A 17,118-nucleotide genomic window follows, 5' to 3' on the forward strand; every position below is an offset into this window, starting at 1 on the left:
ATTACTATTATCGTTACTTACTCGTTACAAACTATCTTGCTATCAAACTACTCGCTACTTACAAATTCAGCACTTGTAGACACTACCTTACTGAAAACTACTTGTCATTTCCCTCTGCTCCTTGTTAGGTTCGACACTCTTACTTATCGAAAAGAGCTATAATTGATTCCCTATACTTGTGGGTCATCATACCCCTCGCATAATCGATGATATTGTTATGTTTAGCCAAGTCACTAAACATCTGCTATTTCAAAACATGCCTCTCGTGATGAATCACGATTAGATTGAGAGACATTTGCCTTCTTTGGACATGTATCAACGACCTTAAACAAAACATTTTTAAGACCTTATTATTTTTCGAGGTCATTCTCTTCAGCCTGTGTAGTAGTGCTAGTTTTGAGTTTGTTTTAAGTACCTTATCTACTAGGGGGGGGTCTACATAAAGGCATAGAGAAGTTTTTTTTATGGTGGACAATTTATGTTGGAATTGCATTGCTCTTTTCTTTATAGCTCAAGGAAATAAGCTTGAAAAAATGTTTTTATTTGGGTGAGGTCCGGCCTTCCGTGCCCGTGGCTACTTAATCATTGATCCGACGGCCAAGATCAGCTGCTTTTGCGGAAAGGGAGCCGCGGGGCAGACACCCGGGCCTGTTCATTGTATATGTATAACTCTGTCCAACCTAGAATAAGAATGTTTACCTATCCGATCTCTCCCAGAAAAATAACATATCGTGATCAGAAATTAAAAGACACAGTTCCAACATGCAAAATTCCTTTTCGAAGGAGAAAAACATACAAAATCCGGCCTACCAGCAAAACGGCAGAATAACAGAGTACAGCTCGGTTCCTTGCCCGCACGTATGGCACGCCGTACAAATCTCCACGATTTCGCGACTGCGTGCAGGCACGACTTCTCCCGAAGATTGAACGATATATGTTCCTCCACAATCATCACCGGCTGATCTAACCACCACACTGATTGATCCAATCCGACGTAGTGCACACTATAAATCCACTCGCCCCATGCCATCTTCTGACAGAACTCAGCCAAGAAGAGAGCGCTACAAGGCAAAGCGAAGCGAAGGCAATGGCTTCTGCTGCGTCCAAGTCCGCGGCCGTCTTGGTCCTCCTCGTCTCCCTTGCCGGCGGGGCCACCACCGTGGACGCCAGGTTCAGGGCCATGCAGTGGACTCCCGCCCACGCCACGTTCTACGGCGACGAGGCTACGGCCGAGACGATGGGTACGTCGCCTGCACTGCACACGTACTACATTGGTCAATGACCATGCATGCTTATTCGGTTCCTTGTTATGCTGATGTATCGTGCTTGTGTTCTCGCAGGCGGGGCGTGCGGGTACGACATCACGGCGGGGTACGGCGCGGACACGGCGGCGCTGAGCTCGACGCTGTTCCTGGACGGCTACGGGTGCGGGACGTGCTACCAGATCCGGTGCGTGAAAGCCACGGCCTGCTACAGGGGCTCGCCGGTGATCACGGTGACCGCGACCAACCTGTGCCCGCCCAACTGGGCGCAGGACACCAACAACGGCGGCTGGTGCAACCCGCCGCGCACCCACTTCGACCTCGCCATCCCGGCCTTCAAGAAGATGGCCGACTGGCATGCGGGCATCGTCCCCGTCATGTACCGCAGGGTGCCGTGCATGCGCAAGGGCGGGATCCGGTTCGCGTTCCAGGGGAACCCGCACTGGCTGCTGGTGTACGTCACCAACGTCGGCGGCGCCGGCGACGTCGGGGAGATGTGGGTGAAGGGCAATGGCGGTATGGGGTGGCTGCGCATGAGCCACAACTGGGGCGCCTCGTACCAGGCGTTCGGGCAGCTCGGCGGCCAGGCGCTCAGCTTCAAGCTCACCTCCTACACCACCGGGTTGACCATCATCGCCGCCGACGCCACGCCGGCGAGCTGGAGCATTGGGCTCACGTACCAGGCTCGCGCCAACTTCAAATAGGAGTCGAAGCGAAGGTCTGAGGCACAGCAAAAGAAGCAAGAGCTGTGACACTGACAACGCTCTGCGGCGCTATTGCTGGGATGATCATTGACCATACCGTTTTCGTTGCTTCCTTTCTTATTTTCAGTTATTTCTAGGACCCTGTCGCGCGTTGCCGCCGTCCATGTGAAGAGCGTGGGGGTTTGACGTACGCAATGACAGTGAAAACTCTGTAGCACGATCAAAGCAAAAGATTTGCAGATTGTATTGTGCCTAAAAAAACCTAGTTCAATTAAGAATTTTCAGTGCAATCAGAGGTGGCTGGTGGACAGACTAAAGTTGCTACAACCCTAATAACACCAAGCCACAAGAATACTGACTTGTAAAAATAACAAGCACAGATCAATTCTCCTGACAAGAAATCGCCTACAGAGAATCATAACTTTGTTGAACACCCGCCCCCTTTTTAAAGTCGTATGTAGGGTTCAACTGGGTTGCCTTACCCACTTCTTTTACCTCTTCTTTTAAAAGGAAGCTACTGCTCACATCAAATTATTTTTGAAGAGATCACCGAAACCACAAAAAGAAAAATCAACAGAAGACACAATCAAGGAGTCAAGTTCAAAAGTATCCACACATCCATCATTCAAGCAGAAGGACCTGATTTTTGTTTGGTCAACACCAGACCACACGTCACAAATGTCCACGGTCACAATGGAAAGCTCTCCACAATACCCCGCTTTCGGTTATATTTAGTCAAACTTCATATTTTCAGGTGCGGTAATTTATGATTTTAGACTGCTACATGGATCCTCAAACCAGAGCAGGGTACTGCTTGGCCTGCAGCCGAATGCGTCTCTTGTACTCTGCTGGATCCTGCAAAGCAAAAGAAAACAATGTGAATGAGCCCTAAAAAAACAATGTGAATGGATGATACTGAAGGACTAACGGATGAAAGAATATTGTTCAGTTCTTAATTCTAACCTGGATAAAGAGGTGATAACCATCAGTCTGGGCAGGATCAGCTGGATTAGGTTGATCAAGCAAATCCTGTATTCCAACTAGAATCTGCTTAACAGTGATGGCAGGTCTCCAACCCTGAGAATATGCAACTTGAACTGTAAATTTGGTGGTGTGCTATTTCAATAAAACCTAAGAAAATAGCTTTGCTGCGCTTACACTATCCTCATTAAGAATCGAGAGGCAGACCGTCCCTGAAGGATAGACATTTGGGTGGAAAAAACCCTGCGGGAACTTGCACTTGGGAGGTTTGCTAGGGTAGTCCTCACTGAAATGGAGAGTAAGTGGGTAGTATCCACTTTCCCAATCAGTCTGCGCAAATGACGAGGGAGTAGTTAAGACACTTCAGTAAAAAAATCCAGACCTTTTGGAATGAATTAACAGGGACGACAAAACAAGAAACAGATATACAAAGTGAGCAATGAGTTAACAGCATGACAAAACAAGAAAGAGAAATACGAAATGAAGAACATATATTCACCATAACAGTCATATCACAGAACTGGGAAAACAGATGCAAGAGATTAGCGAAGTCCACCAGATGCAAGGCAGAATGGTTTGACTGCACATTATCTATGTATACAGAAATTCCGTCCTACTCCTCCCCCTGTTGATCCAACAACTTTGCATGTCTGTGGCATTGTTGTGAATCCTTTCCTGCTAGTCTCAAAAAACGGCAGCAGGAAAGCATGGCATCTGCTAATCAGCCTCTCCTGCCTACATTTGCCATTTTAGGGATCCTATTGTAGTGTCAACCTCACCAAGGTCTGGACTATGAAAATGGAACATAAGTACCGATACTTTATTTAGCTTTGGCTTCAGGAAAGGCTTCTCACCAATAAAAATATTTCTAACCATGGAATCCCAAACAACACCATGTGCTCCCTATCACCTAATGTGATGAGCTTCCTGAAAACTCTACATGCCTGATCCTAGTGTGACCATACTCTTTTGGCATGTGGACTCTCATGGCCAAAACTGGTTTGATAAGCGAACGTTACACCTTGCTCATCATCAGTTCACTTTGCCAGCAGCCTGGAGGTTTTCTTTTTCAGCAGCTATCAGTGACGAGTTGACGACTCTTTGATCTCAGACTCTCAGTGCAAGCAGCAATCACCCTAGCTGCAAATTCTGGTCTCACGCGGCCACGCACGCCGCCCAAGATCACCACTTCTCGCGCACGTCGTGCCTTGTGAAAACTGCGGACTGCGCTCTATGCCTCTTTTGTAAAGTGTACTATATATACACATGAATGGATGAGCAGCACCGTAAGGTGCATTGCATACTCCTACGGCTTGTCTACACTCAGTTGTACTCCCTCCGTTCCAAAATAGATGACCCAATTTTATACCAAGTTTAGTATAAAGTTGAGTCATCTATTTTGGAACGGAGGGAGTAGCATATAGCTACTGCAGTTGGCACATATTAAGGAACACAACAGACGCGTTTTTGAGCAATGCACACCTACAGAAACGTCTAGCTGAGCACATTAAGCATGATGTTTATCTTCTAAAGCTCGGTGCAGTTTGGGTTTCGATGGGTTTGTTTCGCAGCACCCACTACCACTAGACACGAGTAGTCGTTATTAATTTTCTTTTATTGAGGTCTGATCTTTTTGGACCTGATTGTTTGATCATGTAAAAACTTCTTTTCTTCTTAAATGCATTGGCAGTACACCTGCCTGATTCCTCAAACAAAAAAAGGCATGGCCAGATAACTTGAGCTCCCTGGTCACATCAGAGTGGGTAAAGGCAAATCGTGTTATAGAGAAGTATCTATCCTCATGTGGCCAAAATTATTAACTTTTTGCTTGGGTTTCTGTGGCTCATGTTGTGTGTTTCATCTCTAGCCTGCACAAACATGCTTGGGAATGAAGGCTTTGTTGCCACTGATGTTGTATTACAGTTTTGTTGTACGCAAAGTATGGACAAAAGCCACATTAGTTCTATAGCTCCTAGGTTGGGGTAACAGATACGCGATGAGGAAGAACTGAAGATTAGTAACTTGTCACGAATAACATCACAGTTCCTAATACCCAATCCAACAAATAGGTAACATAATCCATAGATGAACCACCAGACATAGACCAAAGCACCCATCGAACCTAGTTTTAGTAGTCTACTACTGTAATAATACCACGAAAGTCCAGAAACCCTCAATTTTCACACACGCGCAATAGGCAATTGCGCAATACGGAGTATATCGCTATCAAAGACAGGCCCTTTGCCTCACAGACCAAACCAGATCGAATCGGGGTCGGGTGCTCCGCAGTTGCTCAGGTACTTACCCCCTGCTTTCCGGGGATGGTGCAGTTCCAGATCATGAGATTCACCGACCCGTCGGCCACCGTCTCCGGCTTCGCGACGAATCCCTGCGAACCAGAAGGACCAGATCAAGACCCGAATCGCCGGTAGGAGGGGCGGGGGGTGAGACGCGAAGAGGGAGGGGGATGATACGGACATGGGGGTGGTTCTTGCGCCAGGCCTTGCGCTCCTCCGCGAGGCGGCCCCGCGCGATCCCTCCTCCTGACATGGGCGGCGGCGGAGGAGGCTGCTGGCTGCTCTCTGTCGCTGAGTCTGGGGTTTGGGTTTCGGAGTCTGCGCAGATGACGATGCGTTAGTTCTTCCTTTCCCTTTTATCTCTTTCTTCTTTTCTTTTCCAGGGAAATATCTTTTCTCCCGAAAATTCGATTCTAGCCCAGGCTCGGTTCCTCCAGAAATCTCAGCCGCCCGCTCGCATTTAGATCCGCGCCTTCCTTGTATTTGAAGATGTACTATTTTCTTCAAGAAACTTGCGATATGTTCATCATTAATCATGGTGGTACAACGAACGTCAACACCAGAAATAAAAAAGTTATATCCAAATTCATAAACCGGCTAGCAACGACTATAAGCACTGAAGCAAGCCGAAAGCGCGCCGTCGTCATCACCCTTCCTCGTGTTATGGTCCCGCTACTACCTTCACTCGATTTCACCACAGGATACGGAGTTTGTTGCAGATACTAGGGTTCTAGAGTAAGAAATGGGGAATCAGAGAAGAGAGATACCACTGTTCAGAGTTCAGTTTCTCCACACCTCACGCGGGAGGGGATCGACACCTACTTAACCCTACTCGTTGTGTCCCACTCTGAGCCTGAGTAGCGCTTGTTGGGATGGGCCTGGTGACATGGTCGTTCCAGCCCAGAGGCCACCGGGGTGGTTGAGCCATCCATACTGTCAGGTAGTGGGGTGACGGTGACATGTACCTAGGGTAGGGTCATAGGCCTGACCTAGACGCCGTACCCAAGGACACTGTCCTAGAGTCAAAGACACTCAAAGGACAACAGAAGATGCCGACTGAAAACACCTTGAAGTGCAATCCACTCGACCAGTTATCCATTCGGATATCCCAATTTCATTCGACCAAGATAGAGTCAGTCGACTGTAGGATCTAGAAGTAGATGTGTCTAGAGGGGGTGATTAGACACATAGTGCTAAAGTTGCAATTTTTAAGCTTTTTCGGTTTAAGTGGAGTTTAGGCACAAATTCAATACACACAATACATATCAAGCAAGCATGCAAAGAGTATATGAGCAGCGGAATGTAAAGCATGCAATTTGCAAGAATGTAAAGGGAAGGGTTTGGAAAGATCAAACGCAAATGGAGACACGTATGTTTTTCCCGTGGTTCGGATAGGTGGTGCTATCCTACATCCACGTTGATGGAGACTTCAACCCACGAAGGGTAACGGTTGCGCGAGTCCACACAGGGCTCCACCCAAGGGCAACGGTTGCGCGAGTCCACACAGGGCTCCACCCACGAAGGGTCCACGAAGAAGCAACCACCCACAAAGGGTCCACGAAGAAGCAACCTTGTCTATCCCACCATGGCCATCGCCCACGAAGGACTTGCCTCACTAGCGGTAGATCTTCACGAAGTAGGCGATCTCCTTGCCCTTACAAACTCCTTGGTTCACTCCACAATCTTGTCGGAGGCTCCCAAGTGACACCTAGCCAATCTAGGAGACACCACTCTCCAAGAAGTAACAAATGGTGTGTAGGTAATGAACTCCTTGCTCTTGTGCTTCAAATGATAGTCTCCCCAACACTCAACTCTCTCTCATAGGATTTGGATTTGGTGGAAAGAAGATTTGAGTGGAAAGCAACTTGGGAAGGCTAGAGATCAAGATTCATATGGTAGGAATGGAATGTCTTGATGTCAACACATGAGTAGGTGGTTCTCTCTCAGAACAAATGAGTTGGAATGATGTGTGTGTTCTGTTTTCTCTCTCATCGAATGAGAAGGAGGTGGAGGGGTATATATAGCCTCCACACAAAATCCAACCGTTACACAGTTTTCCAATCTCGGTGGGACCGAATTATAAAACTCGGTCTGACCGAAATAGTAAACCTAGTGACCGTTAGGAATTTCGGTGGGACTGACATGCAACTCGGTAGGACCGATATGGTTAGGGTTTGGGCATAACGTAATCTCGGTGAGACCGATTACGCAAACTCGGTGGGACCGAGTTTGGTAATTAGCTAACCAGAGAGTTGGCCAGGCAAACTCGGTGGGACCGATTTGCTCTTTCGGTGGGACCGAGTGGAACTCGGTGAGACCGAAAAGTTACAAAGGGGAAACACTGAGTTTACATTGCAATCTCGGTGGGACCGATTGCATATCTCGATGGGACCGAGAATATTGCAATAGGTAACAGAGAGTTTGCAATCCCATCTCGGTGAGACCGAGATCCCTATCGGTAGAACCGAATTGCTAGGGTTTGGCAGTGGCTTATGACAAGTGAAACTCGGTGGCGCCGGATAGGAAAAATCGGTAGGACCGAGTTTGGCTTAGGGTTTAGGTCATATGTGGATATGGGAAAGTAGTTGAGGGTTTTGGAGCATATCATTAAGCACATGAAGCAAGAGGCTCATTAAGCAACACCTCATCCCTCCTTAATAGTATTGGCTTTTCCTATGGACTCAATGTGATCTTGGATCACTAAAATATAAAAGTGAAGAGTCTTGAGCTTGAAGCTTTAGCCAATCCCTTGTCCTTAGCATCTTGGAGTTCCCACAACCTTTAGTCCATGCCACTCCATTGTTGAACTTATCTGAAACATGCTAGATAGAAGTGTTAGTCCAACAAGAGATATGTTGTCATCAATTATCAAAACCACCTAGGGAGCACTTGTGCTTTCATCGACCACACGAAGAATCACTCGGAGAACAGAAGGTCTAAAGCCACTCAGGGCGGCAACGGTCAGGCGTTCACTCCGTAGTGTTAAAGGCCATTTATAGCTCTTTATAGCTAGCGTTACCAGTAACGCCTTGTCTTAATGTACATTGAACCCTGTATAACTGAGGGCTGGAGGGGTCCGGCGCACTCTATATAAGCCATCCCCTCCTTGGGTACAAGGGTTCGCACCCCCTGTAACTCTCACGCATAATCCAGTCGACCAAGCCTCCAGGCACCGAGACGTAGGGTATTTACTTCCTCCGAGAAGGGCCTGAACTCGTAAATTTTGCGTGCACAACCTCACCATAGCTAGGATCTTGCCTCCTTCTACGTACCCCATATCCTTACTGTCAGACTTACTCCCACGGCTATTGGCATCCACCGTGGGGCCGGTGTCTTAGTGACTTCCGGTGAGGTTGCAGTTTTTCCGATCTCCATCAACATGGTTTCCGGCGGCGGTTTGGCTTTGGGCCGCGAGATCCGTCTCGGCGTGCTCATTTTCATCGTCGACGACTCCGCCTGGCTCCAGGAGGCCCCTCTCGATGTCGAGGCCCTTTGTGACGCCCTCGATTCAATCGTACACTAATCATACACGCAAATGTGTACGATCAAGATCAAGGACTCATGTGAAGATATCACAACACAACTCTAGACACAAATTAAAATAATACAAGCTTTATATTACAAGTCAGGGGCCTCGAGGGCTCGAATACATAAGTTCGAAAACACAAGAGTCAGCAGAAGCAACAATATCTGAGTACAGGCATGAGTTAAACAAGATTGCCTTAAGAAGGCTAGCACAAAAGCAACAATGATCAAAAAGGCAAGGGCTCCTACCTGGGAGCCTCCTAACTACTCCTAGTCGTCGACGGTCTTCACGTAGTAGTAGGCATCCTCCGGGTAGTAGTAGTCATCAGTGGCGTCGTCTGGCTCCTGGGCTCTGTCATCTGGTCGCAACAATCGGGTATGGGGGGAAAGAAGTAGCAAAGCAACCGTGAGTACTCATCCAAAGTACTCGCAAGACTTTACATCAGATCTAAACTAAGTATGCATCTGTATCAAAGGAATGGGTTGTATCTGTGAACTAAACTGCAGAATGCCAGAAGGGAAGGGGAAAGCCTAGCCTATCGAAGACTAGCATCTTCTAGAAACCACCATCTTGCAGCAACAGGAGGGAGTAGAATAGCATAAAGTAAAGTAGCAGTAATGTTATCAACCTCGGCCAGAGATCCTTTCTCGACTCCCTGCGAGAAAGCAATCCCAGAGCCATACTATCCAGTTATCATCTCATATCCAAGTCTCATCTCCATGTCTCATCTCAAGTAACCAGTTCTAGTTGTATCGATCAGGATACAACTCCAAGTGTCCGTTACCATAGATGTTTTCTTCCCTGCAAGGGTGCACCAACTTACCCACCACGCTCGATTAACTCCGGCCGGACACACTTTCTTGGGTCATGCCCGGCCTCGGCCAAACAATACGCCGCAACCCGACCTAGGCTCAATAGAGAGGCCAGCACACCGGTCTAAATCCTATGCCCCCAGGGGTCATGGGCCATCTCCCCAGGAACTCCTGCACGTTGCGTACGCGGTCGGTGAGCAGACCTAGCTACCTCCTTCAACAAGGTAGGAGCTTACGCAGTCCAACCCGGCGCGCACCGCTCAGTCGTTGACGTCTATTAAGCTTCGGCTGATGTATACGACGCAGAACGCCATACTATGCCCACGTGATGGTTAGTGCTATCAGGCCAGAGGCCCCTCGGATCAAATATCCAAATCATAGTGGATTAGGAACGCGCGGTAACGAGCAGAGACTCACGATCGATGTGACCCCGTCGCCCCGTCTCGAGTACTTGCGGCAAGGGCTAAGAATGCCCGGCCACGCCTCGTAAGTATCTCGCGGGCACCTTCCAGGTCAACCCGACTCCACATCACTCGCTATTAAGCTCGCGCGAGTACCCCTCAGGGTCGACCCATCTTTAGTAACATGGATCAGTGCAAAGTCATAGTAACCATATTAACGGTGTGTCTAACACCAAAGGGAAAACCCGAGGAATCACCCCCGATGAATTCCACTCGATGTTGTCATCAAGGTGAACGTAAGAGGATCCACCCTCGAGGTTCACATTTGATGGGTTGCACGACAGAGCCGTATCGGAAGTGGTTAAGGAGGAAATCACCCTCGATGACCTCGACCGTATAGCTACACTACGGAGATCTCATCAGGAGTGATGTAAGAGGTTCCACCCTCGGTACTCGATGGTAACTCTGCAGAGTCGTACAACTAGGGGGGTGATGTGCGGTGTCGGTGCCTGGACGTCGATCACGTTGATCGAGTCATCGAACATAAAGCGAGGCAACTGGGACAAGGTGGGGGGTCACTGATGGATCACTAACCAACCTATACTAAGCAGTTTAGGATAAGCAGGTAAGGTATGAAAGCAGGTAACAACAACATGCTATGCATCAGAGTAGGATCATACATAAAGCAGTAGCAGTTCTAATGCAAGCATGAGAGGGAAAAAAATGGGCGATATCGAAATGCTCAAGGGGGTTTTGCTTGCCTGGTTGCTCTGGCAAGGAGGGGTCGTTGGGGATGTAGTCGTACTCAGGCGCATCAACGTCGGTCTCAGGGTCTACCGGAGAAGAAGAGGTGGGAGAAACAGTAAATACGAGGCAAACAAGCATCACAAAATATAACAAGGCAAAACGCGGTGCCAGGGGTGAGCTAACGCAGTACTAGGCGATACTGGTGAAGGGGGAAACATCCGGGAAAGTTTTCCCGGAGTTAGGCATTTTCGGACAGATGAAACGGAGGGGGACGGTTGCAGGTTTGATATGGTAGGGACGTGTGGCGGACAAACGGGTTGCGTATCCGAATTCGTCTCGTCGTTCTAAGCAACTTTCATATAGAAAACATTTCATCTGAGTTACGAGTTATTTTATATGAATTTCCAAAGTTTAAGCAATATTCTGAAATTATTATTAAAACTAAAATAGGGGTTATTACATCAGCATTCAACCGAGTTGACCAAAGTCAACCCTAACGTGTGGGGCCGTTCTGTCATAGTCTAACAACTAATTAACCGTTTTAATTAACTAATCAAGTTAATTAGGCACTAAACAGAGTTAATTAAGTTAATTAATTACCTAATTAATTAATTAATTACTGATATAATTAATTAATTAATTATTATTTTAAACGTTTTTGGGGCGGGCCCCTCTGTCATAGGCCTATCTGGCCAGGGCGGGCCCTCTGTCATAGGCCTATCTGGCCAGGGCGGGGCCCCTGTGGTCAGTGACCCAGGGTGGGGCGGCGGCTGTGGCCGGCCAGCCACGGCTGTGCCGCGCGCACGCGGCCACTGGCGAAGCCAGGGCACGGCGAGGCCGGCCGGAGCAGTGGCTAGGGCTTCGGCGGCCAGGGCGGAGCAGCAAGCTGCAGTGGTGGGGACGTGCGGGGCCGATGGCCAGGGGATGCGGCCATGGAGCCTCGGGCACGAGCTGAGCAGCGTGCGGGCGACGGAACGGCGCAGCGACGTGGCCGGGCGCGCGGGCGCGCGCGCGGAGGCGCGGCCGGATCCGGTGATGGGAGAGAGAGGGGCGGACGAGGCTCACCCCGTTTGTAGATGAACGGGGGCGGCGTGGCTCGACGGAGTCCGGTGAGGAGGAGGACGGGGACGAGTGAAGGGGACAGGGAGCGTCGACGAGGAGGAGACGAGGATGACGGGGCGGCGTCGCGGCGTCGGGGAGGCGCGGTCAGGGGAAGGCCGTCGCCGTCGGGCGGCGCGGGGCAGTAGCGGTGATGGGAGGCGCTGGTCAGCGCCAGCGCGGGAGAGTCGGGGTCGGCGGAGGCGGGGTCATGGGGTCGAGCGCCGGTGAGGAGGTGGTGGCACGAGGCGGCGATGGTGGGTGCCGACGGCGTCGAGGGCGGGGCGAACGGCAGCGAGCGTAGGGGCGCTGCCCCAATCTGGATCGGGATGAGGGGAGAGACGAGGGAGGGAGTGAGGGGGGTCTGGGCTAGGGTTTGGTGGTGGGGAGGCCTAACTAGGCCGCGGTTGGGCCGGCTGGCCAGTTGGGCCACGTGGGTCGGCCAACTGGGCCGTCTCGCCCAGGAGGAAGAGTTGTTTTCCTTTTTTTATTTTTATTTTCAGCAGCATTTTTGCCTTTTCTTTTAGCCACTAATGACTTTGCAAAATTATGCCACTGGCTAAAACAAATCCAAAGAATTATTGTGCACTGCCACAAAAAGTTTGGGGCCTTCAGGAGTTGTCCAAGCATTTTTAGAAAATGAAAAGGACATCTTAAATACTGCTGGACCAGATAATAAATTCTCAGGGGCAATTTGGGAATTCCAAAAATGTTGGCTTCAACATGAAAAATATCTAGGGATTATTTGCCATAGGATGAACTATTTTATTTGCATGAAAGAAGAAGCAAATATTTGACAAGCAATTTGAATTTGAAGCAGATTTTGGACAAGTGGCATTTTGGCATGATGATCATGATGACATGACCTTCATTAGGGGGAGATTACTGTAGTGTGATGCTGGGTATGTTACACCCTTCTCGTCCGTGGGGCGGCACACTTTCACGCGAGTGCGTGCGACGTCCTCCTACATCAGCCGTCGACCTAGTATCAGTCGGCTCCGCGTCATCCACACTCCTTGCTGTTCGCCGTCGCAAGTGATCTGGTCAATCGCAGCTTCAGTGGTGGGTGAAGCATGCGGTGGGCCGCCAGTCGGCCACCCCTCAAGTCGCGACAATTGAGCCTGATTAATCTCTCTACGGACTATTCGACCTGTCGACTGGTTCCGCTGAGACCCTGTCTGAGTCCGGGAGCAGCGACCCTGCGGCGGAAGTCCTGATGGTCGACACGTCGCGTAGCCTGCCTGGTTTCCATCGTAGTGGTGGCGGAGATGGTGGCGGCGGTCCGTCGCATGGTCATGATGAGTATCATCCTGAAGCCCTCAGTTCGGAGGAGAGGGAAGAGCTGCATCGTCGCAATGTGGAGGCTCCACACCCCCATCATCGGAGAGACCTCTGAGGCTCGGGCCTTGGAGGCCGCGCGCCTAGCCACCTTGGCTGAGCACACGCGCCTGGAGAATCTCCAACATTCACTCGACGAACGCGCTCGTCGGCAGATCCCCGAATCCAGTCAACATCATCGACAATTGTTTCTGCCTGAACCTCAAGTATATCGCACACCGATCCAAAACCTTGCAGCTGCAACCCGTATAGCAGAGTCGATTCAGCCATCTCGTTCAGAGGCTGGGAGAGGTTTGCTGCAGATCCGAGCGCTGCTCCGGGCAGCGAGGGAACAAAACTCTGCCGTTTATCAGTCGCGCAATAGGATCCATAGCAGATATGTGATTGCAGACACAGTTCAGTCGGCTCATAGTCCAAGATCGCCTCCGCGGCGTGAGGATCGCGGGCACCGCCAGGATCAACACCTGGATCGGAGCCATGGACCGTATGATCATCGATTCGGCCGTGATGACCACCGTCGAGTGCCAATGCCCCCTCCGAGGGGCGGATCGTACGTGCCCCAGCGGTATGATGACAGGCGCCCGTATGGTGATGAGCGGAGAGCTCCAGTCGACCCAAGAGAACCCGAGTTTGATGCGAGATCTCTTCTCATACAAAATCTAGTCGACCGAGGTCGGGCACACAGAGAGGGACAAGATGTACACCATCCGAGTGGAAGTCGAGTGCATGTTTCTGGACCTGAGTGTTTCAGTAGAGCCATCCGAGCTGCAGAGATCCCGCCCAACTTCAGGTTGGCGACGGGCATGAGCAAGTTCACCGATGAATCGAAGCCCGATACTTGGTTAGAGGATTACCGAGTGGCAGTGCAGATTGGTGGCGGCAACGATGATGTAGCCATGAAGCACCTCCCCTTGATGCTTGAGGGTTCGGCCAGAGCTTGGTTGAATCAGTTGGCCCCTGGCAGTATTTTCAGTTGAGAAGAGTTGGCCCGAGTGTTTATCAAAACGTTCGAGGGCACTTGCAAGAAACCTGCTGGGCTGACTGAATTAAAACATTGTATCCAGAAACCGAATGAGACTTTGAGAGATTACATTCAGAGATGGACTACCCTTCATCATATAGTGGAAAATGTGTCACAGCACCAAGCAGTTTGCGCCTTCAAGGAGGGCATTCGGTACAGAGAGCTCAACCTGAAGTTTGGTCGAACAGGAGACATGACTCTGGCCCGAATGATGGAAATAGCCACTCAGTATGCTAATGACAAAGAGGAAGACCGACTCCGCAGTGGCAAGAATAAACCAGTCGCCCAAGACACTGGAGGAGGAAATTCCAGTCAGAAGCAAAAGCGCAAAGCTGAAACTGCAGGTCCTGCTGAAGCCGCAGTCGTGAATCAAGGGAAGTTCAAGGGGAAGCCTAAAGAGCCATGGATCCCCAAGAAAGTGAAAGATCAAGCGAGAAATGATGTTCTTGATTTGTCGTGCCACATACACACCAAAACAGATGCAGAGGGTAACCTGATTCTGCCCAAACATACCACTCGACAGTGTCGGCTCCTTATTCAGAGTTTCCGAGAGAGTTAGCCCAGTGAGAAGGAGAAAGAGTCTGATAAGGATGAAGATAAGGAGGAAGATGAGGGTTACCCCAATGTCAATGCCACATTAGTGATTTCTGCCGACGTCGAGAGCAAAAGTCAACTGAAAGTTATCAATAGAGAAGTGAATATGGTTGCTCCAGCAACCCTGACGTATTTGAAGTGGTCAAAGACTCCTATTACATTTGACCAGTCAGATCACCCAGCACACGTTGCTACCCTGGGAGGCAAGCGCTGGTGGTTGACCAGTCGTTGGGGGCACCCAACTGACCAAGGTTCTGATGGATGGTGGCAGTGGTTTGAACATTTTGTATGTTGAGACCCTCCGAGGGATGGGGATCCGGATGTCCAAGCTCAGCGAGAGCAACATGCGATTCCATAGAGTCATCCCAGGAAAGAAAGCCGATTCAATCGGTTAGATCACTCTTGATGTGGTTTTCGGTGATTCAAAGAATTACCGCAAAGAAAAGTTGACATTTGAAGTGGTGGATTTTCACAGTGCCTATCATGCTATTCTGGGCAGGACTGCATACGCTTGTTTCATGGCTCGACCATGTTACGTGTGCCTCAAGTTGAAAATGCCTGGCCCTAGGGGCGTGATCACAGTCACAGGAAATCGGCAAAGGGCGGAAGAGTGCCTTCGGAAGGGCTCAAAGATTGCCGATGAGCAAATGGCAGCAGTGGAAATGGAAGAGTATCAGAAAAATGCAGATCCGAGTGATTTGTTGCGAGCAAAGAAGCCTGCTTCAGAGTCCGCATTTTAGTCGTCTGGTGAGACAAAGCCTGTCCATGTTCACCCGACTGATCCCAATGCCACTCCGACCCACATCTCAACAACACTCGACAGCAAATAGGAAGAAGCGCTCATCCAGTTCCTCTGTGAGAACTGGGACATCTTTGCATGGAAACCATCTGACTGCTAGGTGTACCCAGGGAACTGGCTGAGCACCATTTGCGAGTTGACTCAAAAGCAAAACCCATCAAAGAGCATCTCCGTCAGAGCGCCGTGGAGAAGAGGAAGGCAATTGGCGAGGAAGTAGCTCGGCTTCTGGCAGCTAAGTTCATCCGCCACTCCGAGTGGCTTGCCAATGTTGTCATGGTCCCCAAGAAAGACGATTCACTTTGTATGTGTATCGATTTCAAGCACATCAATCGGGCCCGCCCGAAAGATCACCTCCCTCTCCCCCGCATCGACCAATTGCCGACTCAACTGCGGGGTGTGAGCGTTTACCCTTTTTGGATGCGTATTCCGGGTACCATCAGATCTGACTGTTTGGACCCGATGAAATAAAAACAGCTTTCATCACCCCATTCGGGTGTTTCTTCTATGTTACCATGCCCTTTGGCCTCAAGAATGCCGGCGCCATGTTTATGCATATGATTCAGAAGTGCTTGCTCACTCAAATCAATCGGAACGTGGAGGCATACATGGATGATATTGTGGTCAAGTCACGCAAAGGTTTCGACCTATTGACTGGCCTCGCTGAAACCTTTGCCAATTTAAGAAGGTATGATATCAAGCTTAATCCACCAAAGTGCACATTCGGAGTCCTAGGTGGAAAGTTACTCGGTTTTCTCGTTTCCGAACGAGGGGTCGACGCAAACCCAGAAAAGGTTGGAGCAATCCTCCGAATGAAATGCCCCGTGCGTGTGCATGATGTTCAAAAACTTACTGGTTGTTTGGCTGCGTTAAGTCGATTCATCTCATGACTCGGTGAAAAGGCACCGCCTCTTTACCGACTGATGAAGAAGTCTAGAAAGTTCGAGTGGACCCCCGAAGCAGAAGCAACGTTTGTAGAGCTCAAAGCCCTACTTTCCACCCAGCAGATGCTCGCTACCCCAGTTAGCAAAGAGCCTCTACTACTGTATATCGCGGCCACTGGACAAGTTGTCAGCATGGTGCTTACAGTCGAGCGGTGATTCATCTCCAACGTATCTATAACTTTTGATTATTCCATGCTATTATATTATCAACCTTGGATGTTTTATATGCATTTATATGATTTTTGGGACTAACCTATTAACCTAGAGCCCAGTGCCAGTTTATGGTTTTTCCTTGTTTTGAGTTTTACAGAAAAGGAATACTACACGGAGTTCAATTGACGTGCCAATTTTTGACGATATTTTATGGACCAAAAGAAGACCCCGGAGTAAAAGAGTTGGGCCAGAAGAGTCCCGGGCTGTCCACGAGGGTGGGGGCGCGCCCACCCTCCCAGGTACGTGGGCCTACCTTGTGGACGACTCGGGCACCTCCTTGACGTGAGACTGACGCCAAAAATTCCTATAAATACAGAAACCTCCAGAAATTAACCTAGATCGGGAGTTCCGCCGCCAGAAGCCTCCGTAGCCAGCGAAAACAAA

At 49.7% G+C, this 17,118-nt stretch overlaps 2 protein-coding genes and 1 long non-coding RNA gene across 3 annotated transcripts; 1 reads left to right on the forward strand and 2 right to left on the reverse strand.

The window, feature by feature from the left end:
• Positions 1-897: 897 nt before the first annotated feature.
• LOC125512283 (putative expansin-A30) lies at positions 898-2,256 on the forward strand. Its single transcript, XM_048677383.2, has 2 exons — positions 898-1,241; positions 1,341-2,256. Exons 1-2 carry the CDS (start codon positions 1,088-1,090, stop codon positions 1,964-1,966), a joined length of 780 nt encoding a protein of 259 aa, XP_048533340.1. The 5' UTR covers positions 898-1,087; the 3' UTR covers positions 1,967-2,256.
• Positions 2,257-2,560: 304 nt separating this feature from the next.
• On the reverse strand, positions 2,561-5,615 carry LOC125512292 (SUMO-conjugating enzyme SCE1). The gene is made up of 5 exons (XM_048677392.2): positions 5,426-5,615; positions 5,253-5,336; positions 3,125-3,277; positions 2,930-3,043; positions 2,561-2,821 (listed from the first exon to the last, which is right to left on the reverse strand). The coding sequence occupies exons 1-5, from the start codon at positions 5,495-5,497 to the stop codon at positions 2,759-2,761; spliced, it is 486 nt and encodes a 161-aa protein (XP_048533349.1). The 5' UTR covers positions 5,498-5,615; the 3' UTR covers positions 2,561-2,758.
• A 3,215-nt stretch (positions 5,616-8,830) lies between these two features.
• On the reverse strand, positions 8,831-12,188 carry LOC147991247 (uncharacterized). The gene is made up of 3 exons (XR_015602555.1): positions 11,796-12,188; positions 10,745-10,816; positions 8,831-9,128 (listed from the first exon to the last, which is right to left on the reverse strand). It is a non-coding gene; the product is annotated as an uncharacterized LOC147991247 (long non-coding RNA).
• Positions 12,189-17,118: the final 4,930 nt, after the last annotated feature.

Source organism: Triticum urartu, chromosome 1A, assembly GCF_056163025.1.
Source record: "Triticum urartu cultivar PI428250 chromosome 1A, HENAU_Tu73, whole genome shotgun sequence".
Taxonomy (NCBI): domain Eukaryota; kingdom Viridiplantae; phylum Streptophyta; class Magnoliopsida; order Poales; family Poaceae; genus Triticum; species Triticum urartu.